The sequence below is a fragment of the Phalacrocorax carbo genome, chromosome 2 (genome assembly GCF_963921805.1).
Source record: "Phalacrocorax carbo chromosome 2, bPhaCar2.1, whole genome shotgun sequence".
Classification (NCBI taxonomy): domain Eukaryota; kingdom Metazoa; phylum Chordata; class Aves; order Suliformes; family Phalacrocoracidae; genus Phalacrocorax; species Phalacrocorax carbo.
In genome coordinates, this window is record NC_087514.1 from 23,807,025 (window position 1) to 23,825,007 (window position 17,983).

At 44.3% G+C, this 17,983-nt stretch overlaps 1 protein-coding gene across 3 annotated transcripts in view; it reads left to right on the forward strand.

The window, feature by feature from the left end:
* The first annotated feature begins 5,912 nt into the window (after window positions 1–5,912).
* The window catches only part of SNX31 (sorting nexin 31), a 32,365-nt gene continuing 20,294 nt past the window's right edge, over window positions 5,913–17,983 (forward strand). For 2 of the 3 annotated variants that reach the window (XM_064442307.1, XM_064442305.1), the window contains exons 1-4: window positions 5,913–6,049; window positions 6,126–6,200; window positions 14,118–14,232; window positions 15,339–15,403. In XM_064442307.1, the coding sequence (XP_064298377.1) occupies window positions 5,984–6,049; window positions 6,126–6,200; window positions 14,118–14,232; window positions 15,339–15,403 (321 nt within the window). In that variant the 5' untranslated portion in view covers window positions 5,913–5,983. Of the gene's footprint in view, window positions 6,050–6,125; window positions 6,201–10,565; window positions 10,678–14,117; window positions 14,233–15,338; window positions 15,404–17,983 lie in introns of those variants that run through there. The other variant, XM_064442306.1, reaches the window with a different exon arrangement.

A 17,983-nucleotide genomic window follows, 5' to 3' on the forward strand; every position in this document is an offset into this window, starting at 1 on the left:
AAGTTAGAATCCCATTCTGTAGTATGTTTTAGCAGTTTCTAGAGATTAGCCTGCATTTAGCCACCTGTTACTGATAATATAAACATAGGCATTAAAACAAATTTAAAAAGCAGCTAGATCCATATCTGGATTTTAAGTCCTTAATAGCATGATGTCTGGGCTCTTGTCATTGTCTAGTTAGGAGGAGACCTTTAAATACCCAACCTTGAGATGAGCAGTAAGAAATGTCATCCCATCTGACCACCTGCACGTGGTGTTTGTTCTCACAGGTTCTGGTGGAAAGACCAGTCTCTGCGTAGGCCTCTGGCTGTGTCTTTAGATGGCTAATGATCCCTGAGATGGAGGCAGAGTCGTATGGATATAGGTGAATGAGCAAGTGTTGTCTGCAATAGGCAGTGTTGCAAAATTCTGGTACTGTGAGCGTATGAACACTAGGTATTCCTAGAACAAAACGGGCAAGGCTTCAGGTGGTAATGTATTAAAGGTTGAATGCATAGTAACCAAAAGATCACACTTTTTACATAGTAAAAATCCTCTGTGGACAGGACCACTTGATCCTCCCGAGTCAGATATTTCTAATGCTGAGTTCCCTAACAAGTGAATGCCCACGTTAGTTTTTTGGTTTCCTCTGTTAGTAAGAACCAATTAGTTTAATTTTATCTTTGCTACAGTTTGGGTTTTTTAATGTGCTGAACAAATCCTCATCAAGTGTGCAATACCATGGAAATAATCCTGTCTTCACTTGGGGCTGATGGGACCTTCAGGTCAGCTTTTCTGTCAGTCACTAAAAGGAGCATCCAAGCAAATGACCTACGGCAGCAGAAGTGAGAAGAGCCAACACTAGCACATGAGCTGTTCAGTTTGCTACAGGACCTTACTGAGGTTGAGAGTTTTGCAGGATTAAAACTCTCAAATGCATAACTCAGAGCATTGAGCTTTTCTTGTAAAACTTTCACTGTGTAAGTTAGATACGTTGAAGTTGTCCATCTACAGATGGATTAGCCTACAGTTGCTGCCTTGCTTTTTCCCCCTTCCTTTAAGGGAGTGCTGTCTGCAGACTTGCAGAATGAGAGGCATTTTCTACTGAGTTTAGCCTGTAATTGGCTCTGTAAGCTGCTAAATCAAAACTGATAATGCAGGGGGAGAAAGGAAGCAGTGGAGATGGCATGTCCTCCATTTACAGAGAAAGGAGAAGAGCCTGGCTGGCTGGGCTGGGGGAAAGGAAGGAAGATCTATTAGTCATAGGGGAAGGCATGACCCCTAGCTACTGCAATCTATTGGGTTCCAGTTGCGGTGTTTGAAGGATACAGTTTCAATGGAATCACAGGAAGGGGTTGTTGAGTTCTTTCCTGCAGGTGCTCTGAATCCCTGTTGTACGGGGGGAATGCCAGTGTTCTGTAGACCTACTGCAGTCTTAAAACCCTTCAGTATGCTTTCTGCTGTCCCCCAGAAGGCAATTCAAGAGCAGCCTTACTTTTCCCCTTTCTGCCAAGATCTTTGGACCAGATTTTTCCTGTTAAGCAAATTTGAGAAATAAGCCTAACATGGAGAGGTGAAGTTGGTCTGGCATATATGAATCCTATTTAAAATACCTCACTTCACTATAAAAGCATTTGGTTAAGCTTGTACAATTCTTATGTTCTGTCGTGATGGAGGTAGACTGAAGTGTACAACTAAGAATTTTTAAAATTGGATGGTAAATCCTACAAAGGAGGTGGTTCAAACAAGATACGTACATAAGAGATTGAATGTACAACCTTAATTTCATGTAATGTCAACTATGAAAACATTAAAGCTTTAGAGGCAGTTCTAAAGACCTAAAAATATTTAGCACCATAACAAAAATGTTGAAGAAATTGATGATATTAAAGGTTTCATGGAAAGTCTAAAGGATTATATAAAGGCCTAGCCATTTGCAGGGGTTTCAGGGCCCTAGCAGGAGAGTAAGAGCCCATCTGACTTCTGCTTGTTCCCTCAGATAAGAGGTGATATGTCTTCAGTGAATCTGCTAGAGTTAAACCAAACTGATATTTATGTTTTGTAAGCCCGTGCAAGTTCTTTAACCTCTTGCATATAGGGAAACTGAAAACCGAGGAAAATTCGTTCTTCCAGCTTTGTACAAGATGATTGTGGGTGCGTCAGGCACTAGGATGTGTCCCAGCCTGAAAGACTAGGTAAATTCCGTGATGGAAGGAAACGGTGAGGCAATTCTGCTGAGGTGATCATGATGGCTTAAAAAACCCTGGGTTGGTTGGATTTATTTCTTCCCACTCTTGATTATGTGGTAATTCCCCACTGTATACCACAGATGCCTATTTAGTTAATGTCATCAGGTTTTTTTGTTTGGTTGGGGTTTGTTTTGGTTTTTTTTTCTCTAATCTTAGATATAGTGAACAACACATTTGTTGGTGCCTCTATCAATGTATTTTTAGAGTACTACCATAAAACAATGCACTACACATAAAAATCAGTTTATTCCAAAGAGGTAGGCCATTGTTCCATGAGTTAATAGCCAGCCTAAGTGGCAGTCACTTCCTTCTGCCATACATTCCCTCTAGCATGTGTCAGAGGCTTACGCTGATCCTCTCTACGGACCTGCAGCCACCCAGTGCTAAGCTGATTTTGCTGGATCCTCTGGTATTTCATTCCTTCAGTCCTTCCCTGTCTCCCCTTCTAACCAGAGCAAACGCTTCAGAGTTTAGCAGCAGCCAAAAGCCTGTTCCCAAAATAAATGGCGATTTGAATGAATGAATGACGCTATATTCACCATCCACTTCCACAAGCAGACTGTGGCTTTATGGGCAACTAAATCAAAGGTTTGGTACTGGGTAATCTGGATTGCATGCATTCTCTTCATTGCTCTGCAGAAGTCCCTCCTGAAAAGCCACCAGTATTTGTATCTATTCTCAATAGGTCCAGGAGTTGTGGTCAAAACTGACATGCTGGAGAGCACCATGGTTGGGACCACAATTCACTAGGCTTTTGTAGTTGCATGTTTCTGGCCATCCTACTTGGGATTAAGTAGGAAGCTCTATTTCTGTGACTGATCCTTCCATTGGAGTTGCTCCCTGAACACAAGCAACATTTTCACTCCCTGCTGGAGTAGTTTAAACTACTAGTGAACTCTTCATAGCTTCCCATGTACATGAGTTGTCCCTGGGAGACAACTCAAGGTTAGAAATGCCTGCTGAATAGATCCAGCATAGGTTTGGATTTACTGGAATTAGAGGCTACTCTCAAAAAAGTCTCAGTTCGTATCTCAGATTACTTTTTATGATGTAAGCAGGCATTTTGAATTAAACTGCTATTTCCCTTTCCTTCTTCCCATTTTCCCTTCAACTAGTCCTTTCCTTACAAAGGGCAATACCACATCCTACGTCCCATTGCATCAATTAGCTGCCTCATCAACATCATAGCAAGTGATATTTAGAGCCCCACACCACCTTTGCAATGAAACGCCATAGGAAGACTACAAGGTTTGGCTGGGAAATGCTGCAGGTCTTCTCTGATGGAGTTTCAAAGGCAGCATGCTGACTTAAAGAGGATCGGCAGCTCAACTGATAGAAAAGGGGAGAGTCTAGGACCTCCCTATTCTCATGTGAAGACTTGAAACCTGGGGAAAAACTTGTACTCCCACTGGGTGACAATTTGCATTTGGGATCCTGTCTCTTCTGAGCCACAAGTCACTGTGGCTCCCATCTTCACAGGTTTTTCCTCAATTGACAAGCCAGGAGGAACACACAGAACACCCCAAGATAGGATTCCTCAGTGAGGCAGGCAGAGACTTCAGCACACCAGCAGCGTAACTGCTGTTCCTTAGGCAACTGCAAGTCTGTGTGGTACAACTACCTCTACGAAGGAAAGCTTTTAGTCCTTCTTATCTTCTGTAGGATGTGGTCAATAATCATGTATAGTAGCTGTACCAAAATGAAAATGCAGCTGGCAGGGTTACAAATCCTTAGGACATGGCATCTTAAGGGAATACAAACTGGAAACTAATGTTTTCAGCTACACTAAGACTACAAGGTGCATGTGTAGTTGGAGCACCCTTTGCAGGATTTGGGCAACAAGAAGAAAGGAAATAATATTTAAAAAAAAAAATACTTGAAACTTTTCTTAGATTTTTCACTTATTGTATTGGGATTGAGTGTATGTAATCATTGAAAAAAAAAGGAAATGACAAGCTGGGCCCATATAATGGGCCTGTTGCACATTAAGTACTAAAAGCAGTATATCTATGCCAAACAGGCTCCTACTTTCCACATAACCTGCTAAAGAAACATCCCTAATCAAGTCATGTCCCAGCTGGCTGTAGCTGTCCAGAAGTACATACTTTTTTATAGCTCTGAGCACACTTTAAAATGTTCCATGTGATATCTGAGCATTCAGAAAACAAAAATGATGCCCTGGGCATGCTAACTGGTTGTGTCACATTTCAGTGACTGGGACCTTGGGTTACATGTGGTCTAGGTTAAACCTGAAGTCAGCAGATGACATAAAACAGAGATTACCATTCAAAAAGTGGGCCCCAAACATATTGCATTGTCACATCTGTAAGTGGAAGCTTGCTTAATCCTGTCCCTTGCCACTGTTAGAGAGATTTGCCACCGAAGGTAGCTCAGTTTCCCCTCCTGTAGTTGTCCAGCAGGGAACCAGATTCAGGCAGATGAGAAAGGACCACCAACCTAGAATGATGGCAGAAGTGGAAAATTCCTGCCCATGATCTGGAACGTAGATCTTTCCTCTGTCTGCCTACAATTCACGTTTTTCCATCACACTCACCATGCACATGCCTTGCCTCCCAGGTTAAAAGTGGAAACATGGATTTGCAAAGTGACTCAAGATGCAAACAATGATGCACATAGGGGCCTTGCTCAGGAGAAGAAGCAAACCTTCTCTAGAGCTCCCCAGGGTAGAGATGCCCCATCTCCCAGGTACAACAGGGTAGCCATGACACCAGGAGCTACAAAGTTAGCTCTGTAAGAGCGTGGTTGCATAGGTGCTCCAGAAGTTGTCAGACTGGTTATATTTGGCTGCACAGAAGAAGAAGAAAAACAAATCATCAAACGTGTTACACAATGTTATTTTACTTACTCTTCTCCACTTTTTCCAGAATGCCCACAGTGAATCCTGTTCCTTTAAAAACATGTGCAAACCTTTTTCCACTGGGAAAGGGTTATCCCCAGGTCAGTTAGTGAATCATGGCCTTCCCAAAATAATTTTCTTCCTCTGATGAAGAGCCTTTTGGTGAGGCCAGAGTACTGTGCTTGTGTCAGGCCCTGGTTTGCATTATTTCCATGTTGATGAACCCGTTTCACGTCTCCAGGGGCATTGCTCATGTAAGACTACGAGGACCTCCATGGTGATTCACACGAGAAGGCCCAGCTCCTGCGCTGCCTTTCCCTCAGCAGTATCAGAAATACAGTAAAGGAAGCTACAAGATACGGAAAGTTTAACTCACCTTTATTGTCAGGTAATTAGCAATAAACAAAAGTCCCAGGCTGGAGATGGATCTCCAATTTTCCAGTGGGTCACTGTGTGAAAAAAGGACTTTCTTTTCTTACAAACCTGCCACATACCCCTTTCACCAGGCAGCCCCGAGTTCTCATGCCTTAAAAAATAGTGAATTACCATCACTTCATGATGAATTACCACTTCATAACCCCCTTCGGGGTACAGTTTGCACCCACCCAGACTGCTGTAACCGGCTCCCTCGGCCGCCTGCTTGCTTGCCCGGCACCGGCTCCTCACCCCTTGGGGCTAATTGACCATTAATTTCAACCCTGCATTACCCCTCGCCCTAAGGACCCGCCTCTCTTTACTGGAGGGATTTTAAATCAAAGCCGCCGCTTAGGCCGGGCCTAAGGGACGGTCCCGCGGCAGCGCCCCCTGGTGCCGCGCCCGCTCCCACCTGCGCCGCCCGCCGCCTCCCGCGGCCCCGCCGCTGCTCTGAGGGGACGGCCCGGCCCGGCCCGGCCTCGCCATGAAGCTGCACTTCAGCATCAGCGCCACCGAGGAGCTGCGGGAGAGGCGCGGGGGGCGTTATGTGGTGGGCGCGGGGAGGGGAGACGGGCGGCGGGGGCTCGGCGGAGCCGGGCGGGGGTCTGACGGCTGTGTGCTTGCAGCTGTACTCGGTGTGCCTGGAGGGCTTCCTGCTCGGCAAGGCGCGGTACAGCCAGCTCCGCCGCTGGGACGCGCAGGTGAGGGCCGGCCCAGGCTGGCGGGGCGCGGGATACCCCCAAAAGCCTCGGGGGGCGGCGGGCTGCCGGGGGGCGGGCGGCCGTCAGGGTCCCGTCAGGGCCGTGGGGCTGGAGGGCTCTCACGGGCCCGGCGTGGGATGGTTGCAGCGAGTTGTTTCTGCCCAAGTCCGCATTATTAAAGCCTTCCTTCATGCTAACGCCACAGGGAGGGTGTGCCCGGTCCCAACCCGTGCCCGGCCCTCCCACCTGACCCTCGCACCCTGCCTGGTCCCCCCAGCGCTGTCCTGTGGGAGCCCTGCTTGCAGGGCACCTATGTTTACAGGGTGAAATCCAGCAGCAGCTGAGAGGCACATCCGAAAAACAGCCAAGGGATGTTGCCGAAGGATACGGTAACTTGGCGTAATGGGAAAGATCAGCCAAGCAGCAGCAGCTGTGGGCTCCAAGTCCCTCTTTTCCTTGGCCTCTGGGAGGGAGGTGCAACTGTTTTACTGGTGTCTTTAGTCCTATAAGCAACTCTAGAGAGCGTATAGAGGTCAGTCACAGTCAGTTGCAGGGATTTTTTTGACAAGCCAGGGGATAACCAAGCGTTGGATCCTTTGCCCCAAATTGCCTAAGCACATGCCTCAGGAGTGACCCTTTCCACACAGGCAATTACTAGGTAACTACAAAACAGCTGAAACACAGTCCTGGAGCGTTCCAAGAGATAGTGGTCATCAGGGAATAACACATGGCCCCAGCTAACTGAAGGGGATTATTTCAGGGTGAATCCGCCTGTTTATCTCTGCTTTTGTCTTGTTTCTTGTCTGAGTTGTCTCTGTCCCTTTCACCTCTATCTTTCCTCTGGTTTTCTTAGGAAGAGAAAAGGGAACATGTGACACTGAGCTCTTCCATGGAAGTAAGGAGGTTACCAGCCTTCTCTTTGCTATCCTGATCTCTCTGGTCTTTGCCAGTCCTTGGCTCCAATATCTCCCAGCTCTTCTGGGAAAGTCTGGGTGCACGCTTTCATCCCTGCTGAGCAGCTTTATTTTACCTTAACAACCCTATTTTAGGGCCTTGTTTGATGAACATTTCTCGTGGTAGTGGGTTAGGTAGATGCTGCTTCTTTGGCAGCCTCCTTGCTGTGCTCTCAGTTGAGCAATGGGACTGGAGCAGTTTTTCAGCCAGGTAACCCCTGATGGGGATTGGTCTCTCCCTCCCAACTCTGCTGCACAAGCAGTTGGAGTAGCACAGCTAAAAGGCAGTTGAGTCAGCAGTACGGCTGCCATGAGAAGCAATGTTTGCTGAAGTATGCTCTTGTGCCCCAGCTCTGCAATTCTTTTCCCTGTGGGAGCTCTCACAGTAATATTTTTCTTTGGTTAATGGAGCATTTTGGATAACATATCTGAACTAATAAACTAGCTTATGCATTTGCTTGCTTTTTCTTTAAGACTTACTGTTTCTTGCTCAAGAGGTTTTAACTTCATTAATGCTCTCGGCAAAATCTTTCCCTTCTCTGCATCCTCTGTAACTGACAGTTTGCCTCTTGCTGGGCTTTACAACTCATTAGCTGATTTTTATTTTTAATTCCTTCTCTCTGCTGGTAGCTGCCATACTTGGTCTTGATACTTAACAACTACACTGCTGTCCCGTAATTGTCTTCCCTATACTTATGTGAGGTTGCTTGTCTATAATTATATTCTGTTCTGCTTATTTTTCTTGAAATACTGTGCTAAGGTAGAAAAATTCACACATACGAGAAGTCTTAAACTCCAGGATACAGTAATTTCACTCTCCTGACCAGATCACACGTGGTGTCCGCAAAGCCTCACAGATGCAACAGTTCTGTGACAGATGCAAGATGTGAATTACGAATGAGATTCTCCCACGGACAGATTGCTGCGTGATTATACTTGACAGTATTTCTTGAACACTACTCTGGAGGATCTATATCTGACCTCTGTTGGATGTGATGCTGGACTAGTTGTGCCTCTGATCCCCTTCAGGGTGGCAGCTTCTCAAGCATTGCTATTCTACCTCTGCAAGCTCCTCTTCTAACTTGTGATACAAAATCAGGACACACAATTTTTGTTTGTGATGCTGTGCCTTACATGCCCCTTTTCTCTTGCTGTGCATTTTCCTGCTCCCCATCACTTCATATTCTGAGAGTGCTTCTCAAACTGTGTTCCTTGCCTTCTCCCAGAGCAGTTGTTCCCTACAAAAGTGCTGTCTGAAGGGAGCAGCTGTTCAGAGGCAGTGTGGTGTGGTAGAGCATGAGGTTTCAGATACACTGTTGAATGGGGAGGTGCAGGTGTACTAACTCTGAGCAACATTTCCTTACCTCTAGGTGCCTTACCTCTAAACAGGATTCTCAGCTTTAAGCTGAACACCCAAGGCAAATGGTATAGAGGGAGGTGTGAACAACCAAGAATGATATCCTAAAAGAGGTCTTACTTAGAAGGAGTTGCTTAGGCAGGGTTGGCAGAAATGCTGAGGAGAGCAGTGCAGCTTTAGCCCTTCTCATCTTGCAGAGATAGGCACTTAGCTGTGGATTGCCAGAAGGTGCCTGTCTTAGTCTGAGGATTTACTCCCTTGACCTTCCTCTGGGAGATGTGGCTTTGTGTTGGCTGTAAGAGGGCCCAGAGGTGGCTCTGACTTTTCCCCTTTTGGCCCTTCTTTTAGGGGCTAGAGCATTCAATTGTGGGAAATCCAGTTTTTGTTTCCTCCTGTCGTGAGTATTTAGGTGTTAAGTATTAGCAGTAGGAAGGACAGCTGAAGGACCAGCCTCCCTTTGCTCAGGATGAACGCCATACATGTTGGGCAGCATTTCTTATTGTTTGCACTTACTGAACTAAGACTTCTGTAGCCATTCTCTGCAAATGACCATGAACACCTTCAGCAGGACTGTTGATTGTAGGTGCATGTGCATTTTGAGGATCTAAGCTTTGGCTCTAGATTTATACAAGGACAGCTAGGCCGTGCTCTGTACTGTAGCGTGTTCTTCAACTTTAGTTCTGTGGGGACTGCACACTGACCAGAGCACCCCTAATAGAGCTGTGGGTCTTTATTCTGTTTATGGAGAGGTAAGGCGCTCTTGCAAGAATACACAAGTGACAGAAGCTTCTAGAGTGGGGCTAGAGATTACCCGAACAGTAGTTTCTGCACTACTTGTTACTGGATTTCCTCAAAATTGAACAGTTGCTAAAGACACAGGCTCTCCTTGTTTTCCACCTTTGGTGTTGTGATGGTCGCATTTGGCTTTTCAGTTTGGCAGCTGCTTAGCGCATCCCTCTCTAAACAAATATCATAATAATGAACCTATGTGCTGTTGTAGGACTGAAAGGAACAATTATTTCTTGCAATTGTTGGAGTATTCACTGGTTTACTTCAAGGCAGGAAGTAAATAGGAAGTATCCTTTGTAGGCTTAAGAGTGATATGCAACATTCATGTATTCTGGTCATGATGCCAGACACTGAGTCAGTCAGCAGCATCTGTGATTGGTATGAACAACTGTTGGGAAAATAGTTCTAAAAAATTCTGTTAATCAGATAAAACAATTGATAAAAAGGAATTAAATATAGAAAAAAATTTTTTGAAACTTCCTTTAGCCAGTCATGTACCCAAATAGTCTCATACCTTTGATTTCTTGGACAGTTTCTGCATACATATATTTAATTTTCACATAAAACATGTTTAAGGATTTTTAGCCTCCTCCATTTTTAATATTTAATAAGGTAACTGAGAAGGAAATGTCTAGACGCCTGTTCATTCTGTATATAATCCATACATAATAGCTTTATAGTTATAATGCTGCTCTATTTTTTTCAGGTTAGCACTTTTGTTTCTGGTGCTCTCTCTGACTTCGGCATCTGCACAGCTATGATAGAGTATGGCCCTGGGTGAAATAGCTCGTCTAGACAGCATAGGCAGGACCTGACACCAAAAAGCAAACCTATGGGATTAGACTAAGTAGGAAATGATTAATTCTGATCAACTACACTTTAAAACTGTCTCCTGCTGAGGAGGGGAATATTTATTGCAGAAAGATGAAAAAAAACCAGCACCAACTGTGGCATGTGTCTTTAGCTCTTAGAGCTTTAAAATTGCCATATTTAGGGAAGCTGCTCTATCTCTTTTAGGTAGAAATCTTGGTGGAAGAATGAGCACCTCCTCCACCAGGTTTGAACATCCTGTCTGGGCTTCTAGAATGGTCAGATTTAAGCTTTTTGTGATCCAGTCTCTTGTGGGCTTTCCTGCCACTAGCTTTTGAAGCTAGCTTTGGGGTGGGGAGCTGGAGGTGGAGTTGTGCCCAGCCTCCGTGCTGGGTTGTGGGCTGTGAGGCACGATAGGCACAGGTGGCTGCTGTGTGTTGTTGATGGGAGCTGCACATGGTGTCTGGCAGAGAAGCTGCTTGGTCAGGCACGCAGAGAGGCCAAAGGGTGGGAGTCCTCCCCTTGGAGCTTGTGGAGCAGGATGTTGTGGAAGTACCTGTCTGGTAAAGTAAGTCCAGTAACAGAAAATGGCAGTGCACAGGGTACCCTGGCTTGGGGCTGAGACACATGTTGTCTTCTGTGTAGTGGCTTTAGGTTGCAGAAACAAACCCAGAGCCTCAAAAAATGGTCAGAAGCAGATTTTGGGTAGGGGACCCATCTCTTACAGTTGTGTTAGCCAGCAGGGCAGCAGGCAGTTGGCACCTGGCACCACCAGGTACAGTGGTGGTATTGGCTTGTATATAAAATGTAGCCTAGGCTCTTGGGTTTGTGAAGACAAGTATTGGCTGGTTTCGTTCTGCTAGAATGAAATTTCATGCTGGTGGCTGATAGTCTGGTGGACTTTCAGCACTGTACACAAATAGGCACTTTATGGGCATTTTCTTAATTCTTTGAGATGCAAAAAAGTCTAATTGGTTGGGAGTTTCTCTTCTAAGTAGCCCAAATTCTGAGGACACACAATTGCATTTCAAGAAACTTACCAAGCAGCCAGCACTTAGATTAAATAATTTTATTTTTTTTAAGTAGGCTTGTGCAAACCGATGATAACAGATGGCACCACTTCGAGGCATGGCTGAACATAGGGGGAAGAAAGAGGACCTCCTTGTTGTCAGTGTGGCTCTGGCTTTGCAACTTCTGGCAAATTTTTTTGCTGTATCTCCTCAGTTTGCCTGCCTGTAAAGCAGAGATAGTATTTTTCAGTCCCTGGGGGAAGATCACATATGTGAAGGTCTTTGAAGATAAAAACCACTCTATACTAGCTATTACTGTTAGCTTTACATAAAACCAAAGCATGTAGTGTTATCTAATTCTTTTATTCTGTGTACCTCAGAGTGATGCACACATATCTATAATATATATATATAATAGAGATAATATATCTATAACAATCAAGAACTTGGAAATAGCAGTGTGTTGCCAATGTAGAGAAAGCGGAGCTCTGAGAGTATGCCTCACTCCTGTCTGTAGCCAACAGGCAGGAACAGGTATTGCTAGTTCTTGAGCAGTAATAGATTTTTTTCTTTTTTTCCTTCAAGCTTCAGCGGCTGGAGTCATGTGGAAGACTTCAGCAGCTGAGGCCAGAGGGAGTTAAATCACAGGATTTAGTAACACTAATTGCTGAGTTGAATACTGGTGCTTAAAATTTATTTAGTAGTAATGTCTCACCATACTACAGCAGTCTCATTTTATTAATCAGATGCCATATTGTTTGATTTAGGTGAAAAACTGTTTCCAGGCAAACTTGCTGTATTTTGCTGTGTTTAGTACTGTGCATATTGGGAAGGTAAACATAGCTCATCCTTCTCTTGAGATAATTCGCCTATAGCAAACAATTTTTACACTTCTAAGTGACCAACTACTGCTCAAACCTATATTGGGGCTATCTAATATTATCATAAGGTAATGTAATTGTGGTCCTCTGTCCTTTCTGGTCTATTTTTATAAATGAAGTACGGTTTTTAAAGACACATTATGCTCTTACTAGCCAGCTGGTATAGCTGGAGGAATAATCAAACTTTCAGGTAGTTTGTGCTCCTGAAAGCTTCCCTGGTTTTTGTTATTTGGGTTGGGTTTTTTTGTGGTGTTTTTTTTCTTTGACAATATTAGATCACAGAATCACAGAATGCTAGGCGTTGGAAGGGACCTCTGGAGATCATCTTGTCCAACCCCCCTTCTTGAGCAGGCACACCTAGAGCAGGGGGCACAGGAACACGTCCAAGTGGGTTTTGAATGCTTCCACGGAAGGAGACTCCACAGCCTCCCTGGGCAGCCTGTTCCACTGCTCTGGCACCCTCACAGGAAAGGAGTTTTTTCTCATAGTGAGGTGGAACTTCCTGTGTTCCAACTTGTGCCCATTGCCCCTTGTCCTGTCATTGGGCACTATTGAAAAGAGCCTAGTCCCATCATCCTGATACCCTCCCTTTAGATATTTATGGGTATTGATGAGATCCCCCCTCAGTCTTCTCCAGGCTGAACAAACCCAAGTCTTTCAGCCTTTCCTCATAAGGGAGATGCTCCAGTCTTGGTAGCTCTCTGCTGGACTTGCTCAAGCAGTTCCACATCCTTCTTAAACTGGGGGCCCCAAAACTGGACAGAGTACTCCAAATGTGGTCTCACTAGGGCAGAGTAGAGGGGGAGGATAACCTCCCTTGACCTGCTGGCCACACTCCTTTTAATGCATCCCAGGATACTGTTGGCCTTCTTGGCCACAAGGGCACATTGCTGGCTCAGGGTCAGCTTGCTGTCCACCAGCACTCCCAGGTCCTTCTCAACAGAGCTGCTTTCCAGTAGTTTCCAATAGTTCAGCATGGGGTTGTTCCTCTCCAGGTGCAGGACCTTGCATTTGCTCTCTTTGAACATCATGATATTCCCCTCGGCCCAGCTCTCCAGCCTGTCCATGTCTCGTCAGATGGCAGCACAGCCTTCTGGTGCATCAGCCACTCCTCCCAGCTTGGTATCATCAGCAAACTTGCTGAGGTTACGCTCTATCCCATCATCCAGGGCATTCATGAATATGTTGAACAGTACTAGACCCAGCACGGACCCCTGGGGAACACCGCTAGTGACAGGCCTCCATCCAGACTGTGCTCCATTGATCATGACCCTCTGAGTTCCGTTGTTGAGCCAGTTCTCTGTCCACCTCACTGTCCACTCATCCAACCCACACTTCCTTAGCTTGTCTATGAGAATGTTTTGGGAGACAGTGTTGAATGCCTTACTGAAGTCAAGATAGGCAACATCCATCGCTCTCCCTTCATCGACCCAGCCAGTCATGCCATCATAGAAGGCTATCAAGTTGGTCAAGCATGATCTTCCCTTGGTGAATCCATTTTGACTGTTTCTGTTAACCTTCTTGTCCTCTACATGCCTGGAGGTGACCTCCAGGATGAACTGCTGTATCACCTTTCCAGGGACGGAGGTGAGGGTGACTGGCCTATAGTTTCCCAAAGATGATCTTATAAAAGTTACTACCTCTCTCAGACAAAATAATAGAAGCCTCTGAGGTAGAACAAGTCAAGGGCAGAAGTCACCAGTTCTTAAGAAGTAGTTCTGTATGTATAGATCAAAGAAATCCTGTATGGATGTATTGGAAAGAGAAGACATCTGTAACCATATGTTGTTTGTCCATGAGGTGTGTAAGACCTAGCTGATAACATTAATACAATGCTACATTTCTGGCTCAGAGCAGGAGCTCAGAAGTGGCAAGACTGTAAAAATGAGACACTCATCAAAAGAGGTTGCTCATTTGGGCTGTCTTCTGGTGGCTGCCTGGGCAAAGGCTTTTCCCTTGCTGTGGGCCCTGAGGGCCATCACGGAGGTGCTGGGTGGGTATCCCATGCCCTTTGTAGGTCATCATGTCCCACTGTCAAAACAAGAGAGCCTTGAAAACTCCTTGGTACTATGAGTACTTCTTCAGTGATGTGGAGCTTTCCTTTGGCCGTTTTGCAGCTGAGGCAGCTTTTTGGGAGTGCTGTGCCTGCTTTCCCTCCAAAGTTTTACCTGGCAATGACCAAGTCGATGGCAGATGAGCGGCGGACTCAGCTGGAGCAGTATCTTCAGAATGGTGAGCTTGGCTATAGCAACCTGATCAGCTTTCATACGTGGGGCTTAAACCTTTTCAGATGTGTCTGCCAATTGTGACTGCAGGGTGCTTTACCTTCTATACTGAGCTGAGTAAGGATGTATCTAAAAGGCTGGGGCTAAGTGTAGATATTGCAGCCCTGTCCAGCCTGTTGGTTCGCTGGCTCTAGAAGGGCAGCATATCATATTTCTATTATTTCTGAAGCAGCTGCCTTTCTGCGGCTTTCCCAAAATGTAAGGGTGCAGTTTCACACTAATCTTAAGCCAGCTTGGCCTTCTGGTGGCAGCCTGTAGTCTGGCTGTTCCCTGTTCTTCTAGATCAGTGAGCTGAGCAGCCCATCCCTGCTGCTTCACAACTGCCAGTGCTGACATGGGGCTGCGTGTGAGAACTCATGGCTGGTGGGTAAAAGAGGGAGGCAAAGACAGGCACTTGGACTGGTAGAAGTGTAAAATGGAACTGGGTTCTTCATAAACCTTTTCCCTTTGTGGGTTTCCAGGTAGACTTGTGAGAATTAACAAGAGTTTCCAGAAAAATTAAGTCTCAGGCACAATGTGTTATGTTATATACCAGGTCTGCAGGATCCCTAGAATGCGTCTCGTGAGTTTCACGTAAGCGAAGAAATAAAAAGCCCAAACCATTTCAACTACCCAAAAATAAGGGTGTTTGAGGGATGTGCTGAAAGAGGTTTTGTAGCCTCTGGCCTCAGATACTTTGTGCCAACATGTACAAAACAGAAACTCGGGATTAGTCTTTAAAATCTTAATTACTTTCTCTTTTTCACCTGAGTATTCAACAGTTCCCTTTAGAGTTACTGTCCCTGAGTGACCATGGAGTTATGTGGCCAAGAACCTTACTATTGTCTTGCTTTGGAAGAATAACAACACTACATGTATTTTGCACCGTTCATAGCTTCAGTGATTTAACAGGCTAGTAAAGGTAGCTGTGCGGAAACCAAAGGATGAGTAAAGTAGCACTGATGGTTTAACCAACAGTCATGCTGTGTATGTCTTGTTTTTAGACATTAGCCATGTTTTTTACCTTTTGGCTAAGTTGGTTTCCTCCTTCACCTTTTTCCTCTTGTTTTTCAGTTACTTTGCATTCAAATATTACCAAAAGTGATGTCTTCATAGGCTTTTTCCGAAAGCTACAGCAGGTAAGTTTTGAATTTTTCAGCCAAATAGTTTGTTCTATGAAAGAGTTGAAATATTATCCTACCTCCTGAGTTCAAGGCTTCCTCTGCTTTCTTCCTTTCCTTGTGTTCTTAGCATATTGGTCTGTCTTGTAAAGCAGTGAGTTCTGATGACAGAGTGCTCTCTGTGTAACCTGGTTGGCAATAATAATAGTATTGCTATTGTTTTGTCCATGTACAAACTTGTTTCTCACATGGAAAGAACTATTTGCTTTGTTTTTATATCCTGTGGCACAGCTGATGAATCTTTTGCCTCTAAACAGTTCCCAGAAGAGTCTTTGTGAGAGCTCAATAGAAGGATTACACACATTCTTAGGTTTTGCAATTGTAAATGCTTTTTGGTAGCGTCAGTGCTTTGGACTGATAAGCGTATTGATGACTGCTGTGAAAATGCCACGTTCTCCTATCTTGCAAATGTAGCAATGGGCAGAATCTGGCATGTATTTGGGTTGTTGCAACCTAGGTGACTCTGGAAATACAGTTTAATATGGTCCATGATATGATATTTCTTTGGCAGGCTTGAAGCCTGGATAGCTCTTGCTTGTGTTTGACTACTGCAAGGTGCTGTATGTCCCCTTTCTTCCCTTACCTCCTCTCCAGCTGCTGTGGTTATTATGAGAATAGTAGGCTTCTGGAGCAGGTGGGTGCAGTATGACTCCAGCAGCATTTTCAGGGAGTGGATGCTGCTTTAGTTTTCTGGGAAGTGCTTGGCACACTGCCGATGCTGCTGTAACCTTGCTTGTGGTGAATTGTTCTGGAGAGGGGTTGTTTTGATGGACTGAGTAGAGTTTTGTGACTTGAGAGCTCTTCACTTGCAATGTGTGATTAAGGTATGTAAGGGAAGTTCAGAAAGGCTACAGAAGAGAGTGTGAAGAAGTATTCCTAACAAATTCTAGAAAGGTTTTTCCTATATATTCTGGAAATAAAAATATACAGTTTATTTACTGTCTCTTAAATTCAGGCCAACTGAAGTGCTCAGGACAGTGCATGAAAAGCTCCTTTCTGATTAGGGATTTCTTTTGTGAGAAGCAGTCTCTCTTTAGTTCATCTAAGGCCTGTTACAGCCCTACAGATAACTCCCAGCAATTATTCCTGAGTCTTAATAAGTCTTGATGAGACTGATAACAGGTTTGCTAAAGAAAACTAAATCCATCAGGAATGCCTGCAATTTACCCTCAAACACTGCCAACTGACTTTTTCTGGCAGAGTTCTGGCAGGAAATAACTCTTCAAAATGCATGTTTGCAGTGTTTAAAGATGTCTTTTGGCATGCCAGTATTGTGGATTTCTCTTAACATGCCATCAGAAAGGATGTTGTGTATTTAGGTTTTTCTTTACTGTAGGCCCTTTTGATGAAGAGGGGTGACTTGATAAGTACATGTGTAATAGTTACTTGATTTATGGTTATGTACACATGTGTGTGTGCTTATTAAGGCATGTGATGACTGTGTTGCCAAAAGCAGTCTGTTATTTTGTAGAGTTCAAGGTAGGTACTGAATTATACCTTAAATGTTAGTGCAAGGTCAGTACATTCTCAAGACATAAAATTAACCTGAATTTCTGTTCTACAATAAATGGATTTTCATACACAATGTTTAAGCTTCCTGCTTGGCAAAGACAGTAGTTCTCCAGCTTTTTTTGCTTACAATTTAAGTTTAAAATTGTTGTGCTTACATAAATTACTGCTTCATAATACAAATAGCAGTAGTACTTTATGTGTTCTTTCATTAGGGTAAAGAACAAACTCCTAGAAGAGATCAAATAATCCTGTGAAAGACAAGAGTGTATCTGCTGTCATTAGCTGCACACAGTGTCTTTAACTGGTGTAACTGATGGCTGAATAAGTATTCATTTTGGTTACTAAAGAATCTCATTCAACAATCTTTGTTGTGCATGTTCCAGAATTTATTAGTATACTGTGATTTGTGAGATGTTTTATGGCAGAGTGACAAAATTTCTGAAACAGCATTTAAAGATATGGAATGAAGTTAATCTTTAAAGCACCTCTGTACTGTTCTTTCCTTCCCTGGTGTTGAAGATGTGTAGGCAGCACTTATGTCCTACATGTTGCTTAGGAGTGAAAACATAGTCAGGGTTTCAGTGTTACTGCTATTTAGTGTTAAAACCAGGCATTACCCCACACTTGCTCTTGTTTATGTTACATTGCAAGAGGGATGATTAATGAAAGATTCAAGAATAAAACATCATTAAAATTATTAAATAGCATGCTCCTTTTCTGTCAGTGACGTGAACTGGCTTTGGCTAGTCAGTCTTGGCTACCTGAAACAAGTTACTGTATATGTCACTGACTAAAACAGAAGATGCAAAGGAAAAGTCAAACTGAATTTAAGATCTTTTTGGTCCTTGTCCTGTGTTTTGCTTCTGAATGGGGTTGTGAAGGGTGTGCTGAGACCAGCGCTCCCTGGAGTGGGAGTGCTGTGCAAGGACCACAGCTTTACTGAAGCTGCCTGACAGTGTTGAATGTGACTCATCTGTATCTGCAGTCAGCATCACACCAACCAGCTATATCCCTTGATCATATCTA